Source organism: Balaenoptera acutorostrata, chromosome 11 (genome assembly GCF_949987535.1).
Source record: "Balaenoptera acutorostrata chromosome 11, mBalAcu1.1, whole genome shotgun sequence".
Taxonomy (NCBI): domain Eukaryota; kingdom Metazoa; phylum Chordata; class Mammalia; order Artiodactyla; family Balaenopteridae; genus Balaenoptera; species Balaenoptera acutorostrata.
Genome location: NC_080074.1, coordinates 47,068,564 through 47,091,425, shown reverse-complemented (window position 1 = coordinate 47,091,425; position 22,862 = coordinate 47,068,564). Strand labels below are relative to the sequence as shown.

General features: G+C 39.5%; 1 protein-coding gene across 3 annotated transcripts in view; it reads left to right on the top strand.

The window, feature by feature from the left end:
• LGR5 (leucine rich repeat containing G protein-coupled receptor 5) overlaps positions 1-7,237 on the top strand; it is a 123,354-nt gene extending 116,117 nt beyond the window's left edge. For all 3 annotated transcript variants that reach the window (XM_007195017.2, XM_007195018.2, XM_007195016.3), the window contains 4 exons: positions 337-462; positions 1,487-1,632; positions 3,328-3,411; positions 4,624-7,237. In XM_007195017.2, the coding sequence (XP_007195079.2) occupies positions 337-462; positions 1,487-1,632; positions 3,328-3,411; positions 4,624-5,711 (1,444 nt within the window). In that variant the 3' untranslated portion in view covers positions 5,712-7,237. The remainder of the gene's footprint in view (positions 1-336; positions 463-1,486; positions 1,633-3,327; positions 3,412-4,623) is intronic.
• Positions 7,238-22,862: the final 15,625 nt, after the last annotated feature.

Below are 22,862 nucleotides of genomic sequence, written 5' to 3'. Positions count from 1 at the left end.
TTTCCCCCTCACCCCTAACTTGATCTAGTCAGCACTACTTTTCAAATTACATGTAGCACCCTCCACTTGATTTTCGATGTCCCCATCTGGCAAAATTAAGCTGAATGTAGAAATTACAATTTGGGTGTGATTAAAACATTTTTCCTCCTGCAATTCTGATTGTAAATAGAAGAGTTGTCAGGAGCTAAAACCAAAATGGTTCCTTTTACCATTAAGAGGAAGGACCCTGCTTAGAAGTTTTTATGGAGCAGTTTAATCATCTTTAGGTTGCTTTTTTAACATAATCGTTTTATGCTAACACAGACTAAAAGCCAATTGTTGTTTGATGTTTTGCAGGGACCTATCATCCAACCGCCTGTCGTCTTTTCCTGTAACTGGGTTACATGGTTTAACTCACTTAAAATTAACAGGAAATCATGCCTTACAGAGCTTGATATCATCTGAAAACTTTCCAGAACTCAAGTGAGTTTGTCATTAAAACTAATAAGATACATTTGTGGTCATGTGAAACAATAGACGTGTTATAGTGGTTTTCAAAATTTATGGGACTCTTTTGAATTGCATTTCATGCCTTCAAGTCCCCCACCCCTGGGGCATTGTTAGGACAAGCCCTGGAGTGGGAGAGAGTGTCTTCCTGACCGCACTTCCTTCCTTCTTCAAAGATGCCTCCTGGAACCACAGAGTTCATGGGAAGAGTTTGAAAACCAGGGATCCATGAGATACAAACTAGGACATGTAATTAAATAACATCATAACATAATTGTACTCCTGTTGACATGTTTAAATTCGTCTTGCTTATGTATATGTTCTAATAAAATGTACTAAATTAATATTTGTTTGAAGAAGTAATGCTCTTTAAAACCTGTTACACTTATTAGCGATAAAGTCCCTTGAAAGATTTTATATATATATATGTATAGACACATATATATTTTCTATATATATATTAAACCACAGTACTTTTTACATACTTTAAAACCATAACCCCAAAAGAGAGTTTAGAAAATAAAAGAGAGGAAAAAAAGTCTACAAATACCCTTAAACAAAGTTTTTTATGTTATTTCCTTCCAGATTTTGTTTCCAATGTATTTTTAATTGTTAGAATCACAGTACGTATACAAACTTATATCAAGTTTTTGTCACTTTACGTTATGTCATACCATAAGCACTTTTTAATGGTGTTACAATTTTCCTAACAGTCATTTTTTAATGTTTTTATTATGGAAATTTTCAAACACAAAAGTAGAGAAAATAATATATCCATCACTCAACCTCAGCAACTGTCAACATTTCATGGCAATAATTTTTAATAACTCCATTGTTATGAATAGCACTGTAATCAACATCTTTATGCACATAGTTAATATTTTAGATTATTAATTAAGGCTAAAATCCACAGGCAGAATTATTGAGTGAAAGATAAGCACTGTATTTAACAATCTGTTTCTTTAAGTGTGTGTTTTTGTTTGGTTTTGTTCATTCAAAGGGTTATAGAAATGCCCTATGCATATCAGTGCTGTGCATTTGGAGTATGTGAGAATGTCTATAAAATTTCTAATCAATGGACTAAAGGCGACAACAGCAGTGCAGATGACCTTCATAAGAAAGATGCTGGAATGTTTCAAGTTCAAGGTAAGAGCTGCTATGTCACTGTGATGAAATTGTGTCTGAACGAGGCTTGAAAAGTCATCGAGCAGATCATCTGAACTCCAAACAAGTCCCTATGTAATCACCCCAGCAAGTTGAGAATCAATCCCACTTTTTAAAGATTCTTAGAGAAAGAGAAAACTCCTTTAGGATTCATTCTAAAAAGTCATCTTTTCTCTAAGGGATTTCTTAATACTTATATTTACAATTAGATCCCTTTTAGCACATATTGTCCTCAGGGGTAAATATTAAAATTGATTATCAATATTTTCATAAACTTTTATGAGGGCCTTATCCCTGTGGATAACTTTTTCAAACATGCTTCTGCACTTTTTTCTCCAGAAAATACAATCTATTTTTATTCTTAAACCCCAGTGGGGAGTGGAGGATATAGACATTTTAGATGCCTCCATATTTCAGCAGAAGGGCTTAGGAATCCAACTTCTTATCCAACTAATCCTAAAGCATTCTCCCCACTTACCCCCCACAAGGCTAGCTGTCAGGAAAGTGAAATGAGATAATGTCTGTAAAGCACTTGGCTTTCCTTGAAGCAAGACCTGACTTAAACAGACAACAATGTACCTCAAACCACACCTGTGGTAACGAGGCAGTGCTCTGGGCAGTCCCCAATTTCCTTTCCCTGCCCAACCTTGCAAGTTTGCACAGAGTCTAAATAGACTGGCTTTTCTTCCTTTGGGTCTTAATGATTTGTTGATTCCCAAGCAAGTATGATTCAATCTGTCTGCACATTATCTTAACTTTTCTTCCTGCACACAGATCTGATTAAGGAGCTGATATTATAGCCCTTGGCTTTTTTATTTTAGGCTACAGCATATGTCTTGCTCTTGTTCTTGCTTTCATTTTTGCTTTTTCTGCCTCACCCACCCTAATTTCTACTATATTTATTCACCCCCCCCAAAAAAAAATAATTAGAGTGTCTACTGTGTGCCAGGCACTGTTCTGTGCCCTAGAGGCACACAATGAACAAGAGAGACAAGGTTCTTCGTGGAGTTTATTTTCAAGGACAATGATTTGCAACCCTGGTCCATATATTGTAATCACACAGAAGCTTTTAAAAAACACTGGTGCCCAAACCTCACACCAGACCAATTAAATCAGTAAGTGTGTTAGATCACAAAACTCCTGTTTCATGGATAGCTAGTCCAAGCACCAAGCAGTTACCTGATTTGTCCTCTGTTAAGCAGAATTCCCCAGAAAGATAGAAACTTACTAATTCTCCCTCTTGTACTCAGAGAACACAGCTCAGAACATTTGCACTATAGCCATCTAAGTGTTAGAAAATTGGATAAAGTGGTTCTTCCACTGAATGGAGAGGCCCACGCTCTCTCTCTAATTTAGGTCAGTGCAATTTGGGGCCATCATGAGCTCCAGGGAACAAGAACAGAATGAGAGAGCTTCGACATATGACAGGGAGTCCAGGGTTACTATCCCTTGCCCCCAGTTCTGCTGAAATAGTGTCATATAGTAGCTTGAGTAGAACATCCCAAAGCAATTTTATAATAGACTTGCAAGAAAGCCCAGGGAAAAGTGGGATGTCTGACCCTCAGTTCCCTTTGTGACATTTCATGTCTCCAGGGCAATCCAGGACTCTCCTCCCTGGAAGTTGGTCCCTGAAAAGAGAGACAGAACTAATCATTACAGAACTTCTCATTCCTGCAGATGAGCGTGATCTTGAAGATTTCCTGCTTGATTTTGAGGAAGACCTGAAAGCCCTTCATTCGGTGCAATGCTCACCTTCCCCAGGTAAGAAAGGCATCAGAACTGCTCAGCAGCAGTACTCACCCTTAACTCCGAGGCCATCAGGGACATTTGGCTACACTTCAGGGCAAAATCTGTGCCACCTTTGCATCTCATCAATATCCCACCCCATGGGGACCTTTAAAATACAAATGTTCGTTCCCTGGAGTTGGTCTCCATTCTTAAATAGGATTTTTGTAGGAGACTTTTGATTCAGATTAATGGAAATTAAAGAACCAATCTTATAGTTAGAAGTGTATGTAATTTTTAAAATAATATTAGCAATTTAGGCTGGTATGCAACAGTCTTGCTTCATGTAATCACTGATTTTTGACCGTGATTTCTTGTAAGTCTTCTCTAAATAGCTATTTGGTTAAAGCAAATGATAGTTTTAGAGATAAGTAAAAACTATATGTATTATTCACTTAATTGTTTGTCCCATTCCCTGAAATAGGATAGACCAGTTGAAAAAAAAAAGACAGCTGGGGAAGGTTGATATTTTATTTTCAACAATTTGATGGTTCCTTGCTCCTAAACGTCAAATGTCAATCTAAACCTAAGACGACATTCTCATGAAATGCACCTTCATACTTCCTCTTCTAACATCACTGAGTATTTCCCTAGGATTCTCCTTCCCTGTTTACAGAACCTTTTTTGAAGCATTCTGGACAAATATCGTAAAAAGCCCAGGAGGGACTTCCCTGGTGGTCCAGTGGTTAAGACCTCACCTTCCAATGCAGGGAGGTGCGGGTTCAATCCCTGGTCGGGGAGAAAAGATCCCACATGCCTCCAGACCAAAAAAACAAAACATAAAAAAAAAAGAAGCAATATTGTAACAAATTCAATAAAGACTTTAAATATGGTCCACATCAAAAAAAAAAAAACTTTATTAAAAAAACAAACAAACAAAAAAACACAGAGATCTGACTTGTTACCTGGCCCTCACACTGCTGTATTTGGGCGACCTGAATCCAGTGATTTAAACTCCCCGGCTCCATTTCTCTGGGCATAGCTTGAAAATCGGGGCACCCGGTATACTAAGCTTTGCATTAAATAGTGGTTTAATAAAGTGGAGTGTGCCGTAAGGGAACTGTGTGTTACCATGGCTGTTACTGGTCTCTATCTCTTGGTGTCCTAATACGAGAAACAAAGAGGTAATTTGGCAGAAGTTGTGAACCCTAATTTGATACCCAGCCTTTTTCTTCCTTGGACTTCTAGGCCCTTTCAAACTCTGCGAATACCTGTTCGGTAGCTGGCTGATCCGCATTGGAGTGTGGACCATAGCAGTTTTGGCACTGACGTGTAATGCCCTGGTGACCTCAACCGTGTTCAGAGCCCCTCTGTACATTTCCTCCGTAAAACTGTTAATTGGGTTAATAGCCGTGGTGAACATGCTCACGGGGGTCTCCAGTGCAGTGCTGGCTGGCGTGGACGCCTTTACTTTCGGCAGCTTTGCGCAGCACGGTGCGTGGTGGGAGCAGGGGGTCGGCTGCCAGGTCGTCGGGTTTTTGTCCATTTTTGCTTCGGAATCCTCGGTTTTCCTGCTTACCCTGGCAGCCCTGGAGCGTGGGTTCTCTGTGAAATGCTCTGCGAAATTCGAAACGAAAACTCCTTTTTCCAGTCTGAAAGCAATCGTTGTGCTCTGCGCCGTGCTGGCCGTGACCGTCGCCGCGGTTCCCCTGCTGGGCGGCAGCGAGTACAGCGCCTCCCCGCTCTGCCTGCCGCTGCCCTTTGGGGAGCCCAGCGCCACAGGCTACATGGTGGCCCTCGTCTTGCTCAATTCCCTTTGCTTCCTCGTGATGACCATTGCCTACACCAAGCTCTACTGCAATTTAGAAAAGGGAGACCTGGAGAATATTTGGGACTGTTCTATGGTGAAGCACATTGCTTTGTTGCTCTTCACCAACTGTATCCTTTACTGCCCGGTGGCTTTCTTGTCCTTCTCCTCTTTACTGAACCTCACATTCATCAGCCCTGAAGTAATTAAGTTTATCCTTCTGGTGATTGTCCCCCTTCCTGCATGTCTCAATCCCCTTCTCTACATCCTCTTCAATCCCCATTTTAAGGAGGATCTGGGGAGCCTGGGAAAGCAAACCCACTTCTGGACAAGAGCAAAACACACAAGCCTGATGTCTATTAACTCTGATGATGTTGAGAAACAGTCCTGTGACTCAACCCAGGCCTTGGTAACCTTCGCCAGTGCCAGCAGAGCCTATGACCTGCCTTCCAATTCTGGGTCACCACCAGCTTATCCGATGACCGAAAGCTGTCATCTTTCATCTGTGGCATTTGTCCCATGTCTCTAATTAATATGTGAGAGAAAGTTTTCAAAAATTGAAAACCCAAAAATGTGAGGTTGAGTATATCAGAGCAGTAACTAAAAAGAGCTGAGTTGAAACTTGATTCAGAAGAAAAAAATAACCTCTCAGTGTCAAAAAGCTGATAATTATTGATACGAGAGAGTGAAAAATAAGTCTAAATGCTGCTTATATAACTCGTTCAGCTATATAACTCAGTCACACTATTCAGGTAAGCCTAAACTATATATAAATATTTAAAAAACAGATTGAAATGTTCAAAAAATTCTCCATGATTTCAACTGAATTCTTTTTCAACTCACTTGCTTGCGAAAGGGGTTTTAAACCAGAAAACCCCTTCATATATGGTTGGAGGTATTAGGAAAATAAGAGTTTTTAAATGGCCTACATTACTAAGTAATGGTTGTGACCAATAGGATTTCATTTTAATGACCATGTGGAGATGTTTTAGTACTGCTTCACCTTTCCTCAGAAAGGATCCTTCCAGGTCACCAATGCCCCTGTGAATGGATAACATAAGGCACTATTAATTAATTCATAGTCACATCATTTTTAGAGATGGTAGATTTTATGTATCAGCACTAGATGGTTCCACCCTCAGTGGAATAAAACTGCTTACAATTATTTTGAAAGGAAAATGAACTTAAATTCATAAATTGCCATGAAGGCAATGACGTACAGATGAGGTTCTCTTGTCTAATTCATTTTTAACTCCTTGGTGCCCAGAGGTTCGAAGAAAACTCCATTGCCGGCAATGGACATACGCAGAAAAGACGGTAAGCAACCTGGGATTATTTTCCCCCTGGGTGAGTGCACGTTTTCACAGGAGGTTTTATCACTTGATTCAAACTGATGTGCATCATAAGGTAACAATCAAATGCAGACACAGCATAAACTAAATCCACTGGCATAACTTCTTACATGTATCTCTAGTAGCTTTAGCAACAATGTCTGAAACCACTTTTTTTTTTTTTTTTTGAAACCACTTTTGACTCAACAGAAACTTGGTAATATATTATCCTGTTTATTTAGCTTGGTTTTAGCTATGTTGTCTTTGGATCAACCCACCTGATGTCAAGAACATGACTTCTCTGCTTATTCCATATTTAATACATGTGTTAGGTATTGTACAAGGCAAAATTATTAAATACTAAAGGTCAAAGGATTAATTCATAATTTCTATTATACTACATTAGCTTCAATACATCCAAACCAAAAGACTGTTAGGTAGATTTATTTTTATATAAGCATGTTTATTTTGATCAGATGTTTTAACTTGGAATTGAGAAAAATACATTTATGAGATGTTTTATAAGATGTGTAAATATAGAACTGTATTTATTACTACAGTAAAGATTCAGTAATACTAAGGACCATGATAATAAACCATGTACAGTGGCATATTCTTCCATATATATTGTGTTTCTCTGCCCATTTTCTTTAAATTCATTAACTGTATGTAATATATGTAAATGTATATAGTACTTGTAAATAGACTCCAAACTTGCTTTTCTATTAGGTACAAAATAAAAGAAATTTGTAATAAAATGTGTGACTATAAAACAAAATATTTTCAAGTGTTTTATTGAGCCCATAGGCAAATACATGGTCACCTAAATGTTTTTGAGTTTTGAGGTGTAAATACATCTGCTATCTAAGTATTTGCACTTCAGTATTTTAAGTATTTTGGACTTGTCTTAAGAAGTAAATCTTTCACAAGAACAAATCAAAATATCTTTACCAACTCCTAGATTGTTTTAACTATGACTGATAAGCCATTTTTGTCATGACAAATGACTTGGTGAAGTTCATTTTCCCCAGTGATAGTTTGGACTTCATAGCCAGAATCTACTTCTTTTGCAATGTAAAAAGAAAAAAACACAATTAGAAAGAAATGTATAAATAACAAATCAACCCTAAAATCATTCAACATGAACATGAGTTTTCCATAAATTTTTCCTTTAAAGAAAACATATTTTATGACCATGTCAAGGCCAAAAGATAAATACATGTGATTCTCGGGGCACAAAGAAAGACACTATTCCCCTTTAGTTCTCATCCCCCGAAACATAAGAAATGAAATGATTTTTCTAAACACCTAGTGCCAGACCCGCCCAGCTTCGATGATGATTCCTGCTCCGCCCGTACAAGTTGTAAAATGAAACCATCAGGTAGTAGTTGGAGCCTCAGCATCATTGCTAAGACGAACCCATATCGACTGAGCACCTCCAGGGTTCCTGGCACTGAGCTTCCCACCCATCTATCAGATATCATCACATGCTTCAACCTAACCTACTTAACAGGTATCCAGTGGGATCCTACTATGCAGTCTACACTTTGTCTCCAGCTGAAACAAGGGCCATGACATAATCCCACTGCTCTTAACCTCATACCTCTTAGCGCAGGCAGCTGATAGGAAAGTTGCCTCAGAAGCGGTGGATCTCAGTCTCTCTTCTCCACATACTTGCTCTTGGGTGCCCAAAGTTCGGAACGTCCCGGAAGCCCACCCTTCCCTTTCTCTCCCACTCAAGAAAATGCAAGTCAGTGGTGTGACTTTTTTAAAGGAAAAAAAACCCCACTCTGACTTATTTCTTTAAAAATCCACGAACTCTATTACTTTATTAGCAAAACCTAGTTATAATACACCTCACACCAAACACTGCTCTGTGAAGTATCTGATAAATGCTCTCCGCTATAATACACTAAATCAGAATGACTGGAATCACATCCAAATAAATAAATCCACAGTGGACGGAGAAGATATAATAAACTGTTGACAGGCTGAACAACAGCGAAAACAAAAACAAAACAAAAGAACACAAACTGTTGGGCTAGCCTAGAGTAAATGGTTAACAATTTTATGATTTCAAAACGGATTCATTCATTCAGCAGGTATCATGTGCTTACTATATGCAGTGTTCTATGCACGGGGATAATAAAATGTGGTCTGGAGTTTACATTTCAGTAGAGCAGAGATAGACAATGAGCAAATATAAACAAGGAAATATATGACAGGAACATGAATGAAGGAAATGAAGCTGAACAGCATGACAGGAGTGACTGGCAAGTTACTTTAGATGCAGAGCCCAAGGAAACTCTCTCTGGAAAGATACATCTTAAAGATCTTGGGCTTCCCTGGTAGCGCAGTGGTTAAGAATCCGCCTGCCAGTGCAGGGGACATGGGTTCAAGCACTGGTCCGGGAAGATCCCACATGCCACGTAGCAACTAAGCCCGTGCGCCACAACTACTGAGCCTGCGCTCTAGAGCCCGCGAGCCACAACTACTGAAGCCCATGCACCAGAGCCCATGCTCCGCAACAAGAGAAGCCACCGCAATGAGACGCCCGTGCGTCGCAACAAAGAGTAGCCCCTGCTCGCTGCAACTAGAGAAAGCCCGTGCACAGCAACGAAAACCCAACGCAGCCAAAAATAAAATAAATAAATTTAAAAAAAACCAAAACAGAACAAAAAAACTTAAAGATCTTACTCAAAAGAGGAGCTACCTTTGCTTTAGCGTTCAACAATTTACATCAATAAAACTCATTATTTTCAGCTCCTCTATTCATATGGCATCTACTACAAACTGTTTTGAATGACACTTTAATATAAAAATATATTAGGTGGGGGCTTCCCTGGTGGCGCAGTAGTTGAGAATCTGCCTGCTAATGCAGGGGACACGGGTTCGCGCCCTGGTCTGGGAAGATCCCACATGCCGCGGAGCAACTGGGCCCGTGAGCCACAACTACTGAGCCTGCGCGTCTGGAGCCTGTGCTCCGCAACGAGAGGCCGCGATAGTGAGAGGCCCGCGCACCGTGATGAAGAGTGGCCCCCGCTTGCCGCAACTAGAGAAAGCCCTCGCACAGAAACGAAGACCCAACATAGCAATCAATCAATCAATAAATAAATCTTTAAAAAAAAAATATATATATATTAGGTGGTTGTTATTGCACATAACTTTTTCTCACAACTGCTACTGGAGAAAATCATTCTTACATGAAATAGAAAACGTCTTTTCATTTTGTTTTGGCCAAAAGTAGAAAGGCCAGGTAGTAAAAGGTAATAAAATTCACAACACCTTTTTCATTTTGAACCAGAAAACTCTAACATCTGAAAAAATAACAATGTCTTGCTTTCCTTATTAATCTTATCATTGCATTTAGTTCAGGGGCCCATTGGCCAACAAGAGAATAAGCCCTAGATAAATAAATGGGGCTCCTTGTGATGACATAAGCTCCATTCTTGCTCTTCAGCATTTGGAAATTTTATTTTACAGTTTAACTATGTAGTTAAGAGGGTCTATGTTCTTCCAATTCACTGAACACTGACAACTTTCTCTCTCAAGACAGAGGCCCTAAAATACACTAAGGTTATGGTAGGTTTTCCTTGCAAGTGAAGTGGTCAGGGGCTCTGTCACAACACCCGCATTTCAATATCCTCCTTATGGACATTTCTTAAGATGTTGAACTCAGATTCTACACTGATTCATTCATTTCAGACACAAGTCCCAGCATGTTTGACCCTTGCAGCCTATTGAGGAGGATGATAACAAAGCTTTAGCCTGTCTGGGTTCAGAAACAGGTAGAACATACATGTTATGAGCTGGAGAAGCATTGTGGAATGTTGTTCCTAACTCTAGCCACATTAGGACATCACTTCCCATTCTAGTTAGGATATATTAAGAGGGAACCTTAAAAACATGCTACTCCATGAGGACAGTGAATCTAATGATATGGGCTGGGGAAATGATAGTTCTTCAAGGAATAACTGAAAAAAATGAGAATGTTTCACCCAGAGAAAAGGCTAAAGGAAATCATTTGAAATATTTTAATAATTGAAATTTATGAAGTGCTTTCTTTCATAGCAGGCCAAAGAGTAAAATGATTAAGTCCAGGAATTTGCTGCCAGACAGAACTGTGTTCAAATCCTAGTCCTATGACTCTGTAGTAGTTGGGCAAGCTATTTAATTTTTCTCAGTCTCAACTTTCTCCTCAGTAAAATGGGAATAATACCACCAGCCTCATAGGATTAGGAGTATTAATAACTCAGTGTATAAAGTTCTCATTAGTACCTAGAACATAGTAAATATTTAATAAATGGTTACCATTACTTTCCCAACAACCCTATGACATGAGCAAAGTAGGACTTGCCATTTTGCAGTTGAAGAAACAGTGAGTCAGAGTATTTAAGTCACTCCCTAAGGTCAAAGATGAGGACCTAGTATTAAAACTTGCATTTTTATTTAATAGCACTTGAAAGGGGCTTCCCTGGTGGCGCAGTGGTTGGGAGTCTGCCTGCTAATGCAGGGGACACGGGTTCGGGCCCTGGTCTGGGAAGATCCCACATGCCGCGGAGCAACTGGGCCCGTGAGCCACAACTACTGAGCCTGCGCGTCTGGAGCCTGTGCCCCGCGACGGGAGGGGCCGCGATGGAGAAAGGCCCGTGCACCGCGATGAAGAGTGGCCCCCGCTTGCCGCAACTGGAGAGAGCCCTCGCACGAACCGAAGACCCAACACAGCCAAAAATAAATAAATAAATAAATAAATAAGAAAATCCTTTAAAAAAAAAAAAAAATAGCACTTGAAAGGCAGTCATAGAGTAAGCTGAACTACTCTTTCAGAGAACAAGAACCAATTGGTGAATAATTCAGGGAGACAGAGTTGGGTTTAATCTAAGTAAGATTCATTTGTCAGATGTCTTGGATACCAAAGAAAATCCATTATATTGAAGGAGAAGTTAAATCAAATAATGGCTAACTTTTCAATTCTCAATGTTTTAGCTGAATTCTTGTGTTAGTCTTCTTAGAAGGTGTGATATTGTGATTTATAATAAGAAATATATAGTCGGTCTTGTTCCCCATTCCTGGCACATAGCTCCTAAAACTCTTGGAATTTCCTAAGTGAGGAGAGCCCTGAAGGTGTCTTTTGTTATGTTAATGAGGTGGCTTTGGGGAAGTCCCTACTAATCTAAGGATGGGGGCCAGTTGCTGTGGGAACCAACCCTGTGATTAGAGGGTTGGAACTTTCAGTCCCACCCCCACCCCACCCCCAGTCACCCCCTTACCCTGTCCCCAACCTCCTGGGAAGGGAGAGAGGCTAGAGATTGAGTTCAATCACCAATGGCCAGTGATTTAATCAATCAGCCTGTGTAATGAAGCTTCCATAAAAATCCGAAAGGGTGGGGTTCAGAGAGCTTCCAGGTTGGTGAACATGTGGAGATCTGGGGAGAGGGTCTGGAGAGGGCATGCAAGCTCAGAGCCCTTTCCACATACCTTGCCCTATGCATCTCTTCCACCTGGCTGTTTCTGAGTTATATCCTTTTATAGGAAACCAGTCATCTAGTAAGTAAAATGTTTCTCTGGGTTCTGTTAGTCACTCTAGCAAATGTATTGAACTCCAGGAGAGGGTCTTTGGAACATTCCACCCATAGCCAATTTGTCCGAAGCACAGGTAACAACTTGCATATGTACCACATCTTCTTTATCCATTCATTTGTTGATGGGCTCTTAGATTGTCTCCATATCTTGGCTATTGTAATTAATGTTGCAGTGAACATAAGGGTGTATATATCTTTTCAAATCAGTGTTTTTGTTTTCTTTGAATAAATACCCAGAAGTGGAATTGCTGGATTATATAGTAGTTCTATTTTTAATATTTTGAGGAACTTTCACAGTGGCTGCACCAATTTACATTCCCACTAACAGCGCATGAGGGTTCCCTTTTGTCCACATCCTCGCCAACACTTATTTCTTGTTTATTCTAAAGGTGTGAGGTGATATCTCATTGTGGTTTTAATTTGCATCTCCCTGATAATTAGTGATGTTGATGATCAGTGATGTATTCAGAGTTTTTCCTCTGAATACCTCTGTAACGAAGAAGAAAAATTTAAAAAAAAATTTTTTTTTTTTTGGCTATGCCACACGGTATGTAGGATCTTAGATCCTTGGTTGAACCCGCACCCCTTGCAGGGGAAGCACAAAGTCTTAACCACTAGACTGCCAGGGAAGTCCCTAAATATTTTTTATATAGGAACTGGAGGTATCTATCCCAGCCAAAATTCCATGGAGATGGGCAACAATAGCTCTTCTATACAATTTTTTTCAGTTTTAATAGTTTATATAGACAATGGGATGTAAAGTGGGCTGGGTTCATCATATGCCTGGTTCAGTGTGAGAGACTGCATAAAGAAAGATGCACAGAGCTGATCAAGAAGCATATGGCATCACCTGAAGCAGAATCTGCAGGCCTGTTGATAAGAGGAGTTGCAAAAGTTTTCCCAACATTTGGTTATATTCATCATTCATTGTGGCCAACCTTTGATGTAGGAAGGTTAGTATGCGGGCAAGTATGGCCTGTTTAGAGGAGTCGGTTTGACTATTTTCAGGTAAAACATCCCTTCCCCACTTTTGATGCAATTATGAATGAAAGAACTGCTGAGTGTTCTGCATCCAATTTTTTGGAATATAAAGGCAATCTCAAGTGAATAGGTGTTCTTTGCTTCCATAGTCCCCTCTTTTCCCCACCAGTTAGGACTAAAATCCATTTCTGCTTGGATCAGTAGCTCTTGAAGTTTAAATATGGGTATGAGATCGGCAAGCCATCCATTGTTTCAGTACCCTCCTCTCCATAGACTGAAGACACTCCCAGCTATACAAGCTGCACCTGGAGTCACCAGGCTCCAAGATGGCCTATCAAAGACCTCCACCTGCTGATATTCACACCCTTGTGTAATCCCCTACCATATTGTACCAAGGTTGGTCTGTGAGACCAACATATGGCAAAAGTGATGGTGTGTCATTTCCATTGTTAGATTATAAAAGGCTGCAACTTCCATTTTTAGTGCCCCCTCTCTCTTTCCGCCTGTCTCTGTCTCTCTCCCCTGGCGCACTCACTCTGGGAAAGCCAGCTGCCATCCCATGAAGCCACTCATGCAGTCTATGGAGACATACATGTGGTGAGAAACTGAGGCCTGCAAACAACTATGTGAGCAAGCTTGAAAGTAGATCCTTCAGCCCTAGTTAAGCCTCAGATGACTGACTGCAGCCCCTGTCAATAGCTTGATACAGTTTCAAAAGAAATTCTGAGCCAAACCACCCAGCTAAGCCACTCCTGGATTCCTGACCCACAGACAGTGATAGAATAGTTTGTTGCTTTAAGCTGCTTAGTTTTGGGGTAATGTGTTATACAGCAATACATAACTAATTCAACTCTCCTTTATTCACAATAAACAAGGAGTTATCATTCACTAAAATTTCAAGATCACTTAAAGATTTAAAACTTGGGGAGCCAGAATTACTCCTTAGCATCAGTTTTAGTGGAAAGAACACTGATAGGATGTAGATCAATGGTTAGTGCTACGTTTCTGTGCCTGGTAGGCACACACCTCAAATGAGACAGAGCCTGAAGAAAATTATGCGACGTGCAGCCACTGTATTCCCAACATTTAGATGTTCCAGTGATTTGGGACCACATTCCTGCATTCTTTTGTATTTCAAACAATGAAATCCATGCATTTTTCTCTAGCCTTGACCAGTGCTTCCCAAATTTTAATGTGCGTAAAATCATACAGGGATCTTATCAAAACGTAGGTCTGGAGTGGGGCCTGAGATTCTGCATGTCTAACAAGCTTCCAGATGTTCCTGATGCTGTAGATCTAGAATCACACTGAGGAGAAAAGGCCTAGATCATTGTAATCTCTTTAGTACACTTCCCACAGTAGGGAATTTCCAACTTTTTAAAAAGCCATAGTTTCCTTCCATCTCTTTGCTAGTGCTATCCCCATCTGTCGGCACCATTTTGTTTCCAAACCTTCAATGGAACTTTATTTGCCAAATATAGGTCCAAACTAGCTTGATATTTATATATATATATATCTCATAACTTACTTGATTACTCCACTTTCGTCCCAACTTGTTCTTCAGGTCTTAATTACTCTCGGGAATTGAAAGTAATTAGACCCCCCAACCACAAGCCTTCTCTAGTTATACTGAAATGCTGCCCTAACCCACATTTCTGAGGCTTCTTGCCTCAAACGGCTTCTATAATCTCACATCTGCTATGGAAGGCTAACGCTATTGAGTATTTAGTGTTCCAGACACTGGCCTAAGCCCTTAACCTGTATGATCATATTATCCTCACAACCCCAAATAAGATAAATAAATGCTAGTTTTAATCTCCTCTTACACAAGAAATGTTGGCTTAGAGGGGTGAACTTTCCCAAGTATGTAGCCAGGCATTGAACGCAAATTAAAGAGACCTTAAGCATTATTGCGATAGTTGTCTCTGAATTTTCAGTCTTCTCTTCTCAGCCCCACCCCCTACATATCTAAATATGCAACTTTCTCGCTTTCCATTCTTCCATACCTCTCAACGAGTTACTACTTAAGTTGCTTAATTCATGTAGCTCTAAGAACATACTCCATCTTCTGTCTTTAGTGTCTTAATCAGTGATGCAACTTAATGATCTTCAGACATAGGTCCACAAATGTTAACTGAATTTGGTTAACTTACTGTGTTGTCAGAAGACAACTCTACTGAATCTCAGAAGCTCAATTTAAAAAAAAGGTATGTGGGGCAGGTGGAGGTAGTGATGAGAATAAAAAATTTTAAATACCTGAAAAATCTAGGGGCATCTGATTTCAGACACAGTGAATCCTGCTAGCACCAGAATATCTCTTTCCCCATCTCAGTTCCGTGTTCCTCCTGGACCTCATTCCCAATGGGCTTTCACATTGCTTCTGAAGTAGTTCCAGGCTGCCACAGTTCCAGGCTTACGTTCTGCTAGTTTAGTAACAACAACAACAACAAAGAGCCTCCTTCTCAATAATTCCCCCAAAGGCCCCAGGATTGCTTCTCAGTGAACCAACTTAAGTCACTTTAGAGGTTGTAGGTTTCCAACTAAGGGCATGCACTCAGAAGTCACCTTCCCAGGTTTGTCATTTACTGTGTCTCAGTTGAGTTACTTAACCTCTTGTGACTCAGTTTATCATCTATAAAATGGGGATTTTAACAATATCTCATTGGGCTGATATAAGAATTTAAATAAGTTAATCAACCTCAAGCACTTAGAACAGTGTCTGATATAGACTAAGGCCTCAACTAAGTGTTAGTTATTAAATGCCCATCCCTGAACCTACTTTAATCATCTAAGTCTGGGAAATGTGCTTTCTGTTTTCTTATTCCAAACTAAAGATTTATAGAGTAGGATTATAAAACTGGAAGGGATTTTAGTGGTTCACCATTAGTTTTATTTAGAGATCAGAACTAGGTTCAAGCCACTAACCTCATTCTATAGTCTGTTTACTCTAATTTGATGGTATGGGAGAGATGTTTAGCTGTCCCCAAATATGTATTCTATGCTTCATCCTTGAATTTTTGCTGTCCGCATAGCCACCTAAATAAAGACTACATTCCCCAGCCCCCCTTGCAGTGGGCCAAATGTCTGAAGAATGGGACAAAAGTAGATATGGTTATATTTAACTTCTGTGAAGTACTCTTAAGAGAGGAGGTTTGTCTTTCTCCTTCTTTTTCCTTCCTGCTAAACGGAATGTGAACAAAAGGCCTGGGACTGGAAAAGCCATCTTGAACCATCAGGACCACCACACTGCTGTGTGCAATTCAGAAAAAGGCCCACCCTCCCCATAGATCTTGGGGTCCAGGTGGTCCCTTTTTGTGAATTAGAAAAAGACCCTCCTTCCTCCAGACCGACTCAACCAGTGCCCTAGGATGCTTGATAAGCTAGCTGATCATGGGCTTTGACTATGTGCAGGACATGACAAGCAGAACCATATGTGGCAGCTCTCTTGGCAATGGTGATCACACAAGACAGCAACAAGACAGAAGGTGCCTAGGCCCTCTATCACCAGGGAGTGCCACATTGCCTGGATTTTTACTTAAGAAACTTTTCTTCCTTCCTTCCTTCCTCCCTCTCTCCCTTCTTGCCACATCGCCTGGATTTTTACTTGAGAAATTTTCTTCCTTCCTTCCTTTTCTCTTCCTTCCTCCCTTCCTTTCTTTCCTCATTTCTTTCTTCCTTCCTCTTTAACTTTTTTCTTTCTTTTTTGTATTTATAGCCAATTTAAAATTTTATTTTTATTTTTTTGCATAATTTTATTATTTTTTTAATAGTTGATTTACAATGCTGTGTTAGTTTCAGGTGTATAGCACAGTGATTCAGTTAAATATCTATATATATACATATTCTTTTTCAGATTCTTTTCCCTTATAGGTTATTACAAAATATTGAGTACAGTTCCCTATATTATACAGTAGGTCCTTGTTGGTTATCTAGGCCACTGCTATTTTCATTTGCCAGTCCTAACACAGGAGGCTCATTTACAATATACTGGAAGCCCTGGATTTTACTCTTTTACTCTTGGCTATTTCTACTCAGACTCTCCTCTCCCACCCCCCGCTAGATCACATTGCTTTTATTCCGTACTGCATTAATCAGTCACCAAAAGTCAATGCTGCCAATTACCTCCTGCTTTACGTTCTGTGATTTTTATCTCTTTCCACCACTGGGACCAGAGCTCCCACCAGATTTGGCCTCATTACAATAAAAAGTAAAATCATAGTTAAAAATAAGGCAATTCTCTACTCTTAAGATTATGTTCCTGGAGGGCTGTCTTCCAGCTTGGGGAATCATGCAAACTTTATGCAATTTCTCTTGCCTGATTAGGTCATTTTATTACTTCTGCCTGGAAGCATAAGTAAGCTTAAACTGGTCAATACTGCCATGCCCTTCATGAGCAATTCCAATAAAAAGTATGGAAAGTGGCTTGGATTACTGGCTACTCTGCACTTACACAGCAATGAATGCTCTTTCTGGACCCATCAGCAAGTGAACACTGAGTCCCGAATTGAGGAGTGGTCTTTACCCTCCATTACACCAGAAAAAGAGCCCACTCAACATGCTGAGAATCCTCAGAATTGAAAAATAGAGTCTTCATATTGACCCCTTTGACTTAAAGTTAAGACCATCAGCTAATGGATTGTCTTACCTGTTATTTTAGGCAATAACACCAGGAATGAACCACTGAATTTAGATGGCAGTGATCTCTGTTGTTTTTTAATTAGACAGCAATTAACTCATGCTTGACTGTTGGTAGAGTCATATGCTCCAACTGATGGCAATGAAGTTATGTCCAAAAAAAGCAAATTGTTATTTTATAGCATCTCTTTGACCTCAAAATTTTGGAAAATGATCCCAAACTCAAAATATTAATTTTTTTAAAGATAATTTCTATTATATGATCTCTCAACACCCCTGAGGTAAGTACTCATATTTCCATATTTTGTATATGTAGAAACAGACGAGAAGCAATGAAATGTCCTGTCATGATTACACAGCTAGTGGGAGCTAAATCTAATATCCAGATCTTTTAGATATGCTTTTTTCATTACTCACAATGGTTCACACTCCTTTCTTTGTAGCTCCATTTCAACCAGCATAAAGTGCCAAATATACCCACAGGCAGTCTCATCATTTCGACTGTAGGATATGCCAAGCTGAGTGTCTGTTTTGGCCTTGGCAGATGTCCTGATTACCTCCATTAATGCAAACAGCTCACCAACTCTCTATCACCCTTCCTAATTGGTTCAGCTCCCTCAGGCTGCTGGCTGTTATCCTCTTTCATAAGTCTTACATCACTAGGTAAGAACATTTGCAAGATTTAATTTGCTTGACAGACCAAACAACATTGTAAACCCACCTTTTGATTTTGGCTGAATTGATATTCAATCTTGAAGCTTTAAAATGACCAAGTAAAGGACAAATGCAGTATATTCTCTTTTAGAACAGCTGTGCAAATAGCTTTCATGTTTGGATTCAGGCTTTTACTTAATTCATTGAAGATGCCCTTGAAGAATCATATTTGGTTCTGTTTTGGGTGGGCTCCAAAACTTACTAAAAAGCTTTGCATAAAAGCAAAATATTCATAATTCTATGTGGTAGCTGTGATACAACAGACTCATATTCTTAACAGTCTATTCACTGTCTTCTATGCAGTTGTGTCTTTAAACTGGAGGAAAAAATTCAGACCCACCAGCACTCACCATAAAGTCACATCACTTAAGACCAATCAAATTGGCCTTGAATATTTCAGATCTTCTGCTTTCTTGTTGAAAACAGGAAGCATATATTCTAAGTTCATGCAAAATTTTTTGCTCCCCAAGTGAATTATTTTATTCCGGGCATTACTGAGTTCCACGTCAATTGAAACATTTTTGGAATTGCGCTAAAATATGTCATTTGGAAAAATCAGTTTAAAGTACTGAAGACTGGGCCATCTCCACGTAGTTCTTCTATATAAATAGAAAAATAACCATGATTCGTAACAGAGTCACAGAATATACCTTATAGCCTTGGCTGGGAATGAAACAGGGCTCTGCAAGTTGCAGCAGATACCAGTAAATGTTCAAAGTAGCATTTTATTCATATATTACCCAAAGTTAGGGAAAAAAGAAAGGAAAAAACTAGTAGCAGCAGTTGTAACTCCAATTTGACTTTCTATGTCAAGGCTTTTTAAATTGGGCCTGATAAGATTGACTCCTACTCAATCATGCTCATATGGATTTAGAAGCACAATATGCCTCAAGAGGTCTCTCTTCTGGACCCATGTGGCTGCTATGGAGTTTCACATGTCTTACATGTCATCATGTCTAACAAATTGTCAGTTGTGCATGAATTAGCACAAAGCCAGAGAAGCTTTTTAGAAGGTTTTTAGGAGAGGAGCTTCAAGATGGCGGAAGGGTAAGACGTCAAGATCACCCTCCTCCCCACAAATACATTAGAAGGTTTTTAAAAATCCACAGGTTTTTAAACAGTGCAAACCATCCTACATTTAGGTGTAAGTACCACATAATTTTTGAAAATAGTATTACCTGCCTCAAGTTTTCATCCTTCTATTTTATGACTTAGCCAATAATCCACTTCTATCCGGGAAGACTTTCCCAACCTCCAACCCCAAATTTGGAGCCCCCTTGGAAATGCTTCCTTGGCATATACTCTGCTGTTCTGTTAGACTAAGGGACCTCTATTCATCCTTGTGTTGAGAGTGTCTTAGCACAGTGCTCAAATTCATTCTGGAATGAAAAAATGCCCGACTCTCCATTGTGGGGCCTCTGAAAACATGTTGTTGGGTCCCTCTTGTCAAGGTCACTGAATGAAAAGTGGAGACAAATTCAATAGCCGTTTCACCATCTACGAAAGACAGACACAGCTTTCTATTATCTACCTCAAAGATGTCAGAGAGAAAATAATGAAAAGCTCTTTGCACATTTAATGCAGATATCTCAATCAAGTAGTACTCAAAAAGTATCACCTAACCATTACTGAGGAAGGCTATGTGAGTGGTGGTGGAAGATGGGAATGAGAGTAGGGTGGGGCCACACACCCTTAGGTGGCTGTTCACTGGCCCCTGAAACAGTGAGCACACAACTGAAGAACACCTGTAGAAAGTGAGGGCATTTTTTGGTGGTATATGGAATAGAGCCCTAAAAGAATTTCTTTTTTTTTTTTTATAAATTTTTTCTTTTTTGGTTTTTTTTTTTTTGTTTTACTTTATTTTTTATTTTTGGCTGTGTTGGGTCTTTGTTTCTGTGCGAGGGCTTTCTCCAGTTGTGGCAAGCAGGGGCCACTCTTCATCGCGGTGCGCGGGCCTTTCACTGTCGTGGCCTCTCGTTGCGGGGCACAGGCTCCAGACGCGCAGGCTCAGCAGTTGTGGCTCACGGGCTTAGTTGCTGCGCGGCATGTGGGATCTTCCCAGACCAGGGCTCGAGCCCGTGTCCCCTGCACTGGCAGGCAGATTCTCAACCACTGCGCCACCAGGGAAGCCCAAGAATTTCTTTTAATTAAAAAAAAAAACCTCTTTTTCAGCTCAGCTCTATGACCTACGTTAAAAAGTACCATGACTTGGAAAGATAGAGATCCAATTGTGAAATTGTGAAGGACAAAAAAGAATATAAAAAATGTTCCTTAGAAGCCTACCTTTTCTTGAAAAGCTCTTGTTCCAAAATGCTCTGTATGATGACTGTTAGTTTGTACTGAGGGGCAATGATACATTTGCAGGCATAATCCCCAAACCTGCAAGGTCACTAAAATCGTATTTCCCCATTCTTCCCTCGCACTAATGTTAACAGAGAGATATGAAAGCAGACTTAAGGAAATTATGACCTATCTGTGAAAACATGACAGCTTTAAGCAAGAATATTGGTCCTGCTTTGTATTATAGCCACATGTTCCTACTTTTTCAACAACCTTGAAAAAATAAATATTTAAACTCCAATCTTCAATAAAGTCCCTCTACATTTGTTGTCAGCTTTTGCTTGTCTGCTTAGTGCCTTTAGTTCTTAGATGTTGCACCTGGAGATTCTTGCTTGCTTTATGATGTAGGTTTATATGCCCTTTAATTGAAAGCAAACCGCCTTAGATAAGCCAGTGACAACAATGTTACAAGGTCCACTTTCCGTTAAAAGGCAAATAGAAATATTAGGCTGTTCTCTAAAATGAAGAAAAACACATAAAAATACACCGCAATCTGCCACACCACTTCCTTTATTGGAGATAAAACCCCATAGCCTAAAATGCCTCTTTTGTGTCCCCCCCCCCGCCCCGACAGGAGTGGGAGAGTGTAAGGAACTGCAGTTCTCAATGAGTAACCTTTTCTCACTGTATAACATTTCTTTGCCAAAAGAAAGAATTTAGTCATAATGTTAAGTATTATATTCATGTTACTACAATAACTATCAACTTTCACCCCAAGTTTTGTTTAATATTCTAATTATTACTTGTTCAAAGCACTTCATTAAAAAGAAAGTAAAAGTGAATATGGAAGGATGACAGGAACATATACCTCACTCGTAAGCAGTGTTTGCTATTCTTTTGTGGAGGTTAAAGTGAGTCTGTAAAATGACAGGAAGAAAAAGTGACATTATCTTTAAGGCAATATAATTTCTATAAGATAGCTTCATGATTTTAAGTAGCAATACGACAACTGATCAAAAAGGAAACAGCTGGTTAACATATGCTAAGGCCTCTGCCTGCATGACTGTGAGTGTGTGAACTGGGACCTCTAGAGTTGTTACAATGTACAGCCTGCATGGCTGGATCTTGCAGTTGCATTCTTTTTTTTAAAAAGAGACAAATGTTACTGCTGATGGAACTGTTACTGCAACAAATGGTAGGTTTTAGAATTTACAGAAGTTCAAAATTCAGCAGTCTCCAAAAAACTACTGAGACATTTCAATTAATACCAAAAATATTACACTATGGGGAGACAGACTGGAAATATTTTTCCAAGCACCTAACAGTGGTTTTCAAATAATCAGGGAAGGAAAAGCTTTCAAGGTTGAATAGTTAAATGCATACAATGGAGGAATACCCCTCTGGGATTACTATCTTCCACCCAAGTTTCTTTGGTTTTAGATAAAAACCATACAGCCCCTTTTTGGTTTAATGAAAGACCCTAGACAAATGGGTTCTGTTCCTGACCTCACCAAACAGCACTTACTAGCCAAATATGCACTGTCTGGTAGGCACATTAGCAGAGCATCAAAACATGGCTTTATTTTAACTAAGCATTATAAAAATGTACAGATGTACAAATTTGCCTAGTATTTCATGGGGCTGTTGCTCTGCCTTCAACAATTAGATTGCATTGTAGCTGTTAAGACCAGATTTGTGGCAGTGTGTGTGTCATTAACAATTTTTCTACCAAGCGCAAATAACCCACTACAGACTGAAAACAAAACAAAACAAAGCAAAACAAAAACAAAGTCACCTTTACATTTGGTCATATTGATATTCAACGTAAGACCACATGTCACTAAGCAAATCCTTCAAACTATAGTTGGGAGATACTTTCTAAACACCGTGGTCTTAAGAACAAGGAATTTAATGGTAGTGCAAGCCTATCTGTTCATCGTCCTCAAAATAGAACAGGACCCATCTTCTCGTGAATTTTAAAAGACACTGGAATGTTTTTATGGGAAAGCAGGTTCAAAATAAGAAGTACTGATAAAGTTATAGTGAATATACATATCTCCTACTTCAACCCTTTCCCACCGGAATGTGAAAAGTGAATAAAGACAGCAACATTTTTCAAAAAGTTAACTTATATTAAAAATATTTTTATAAACAATT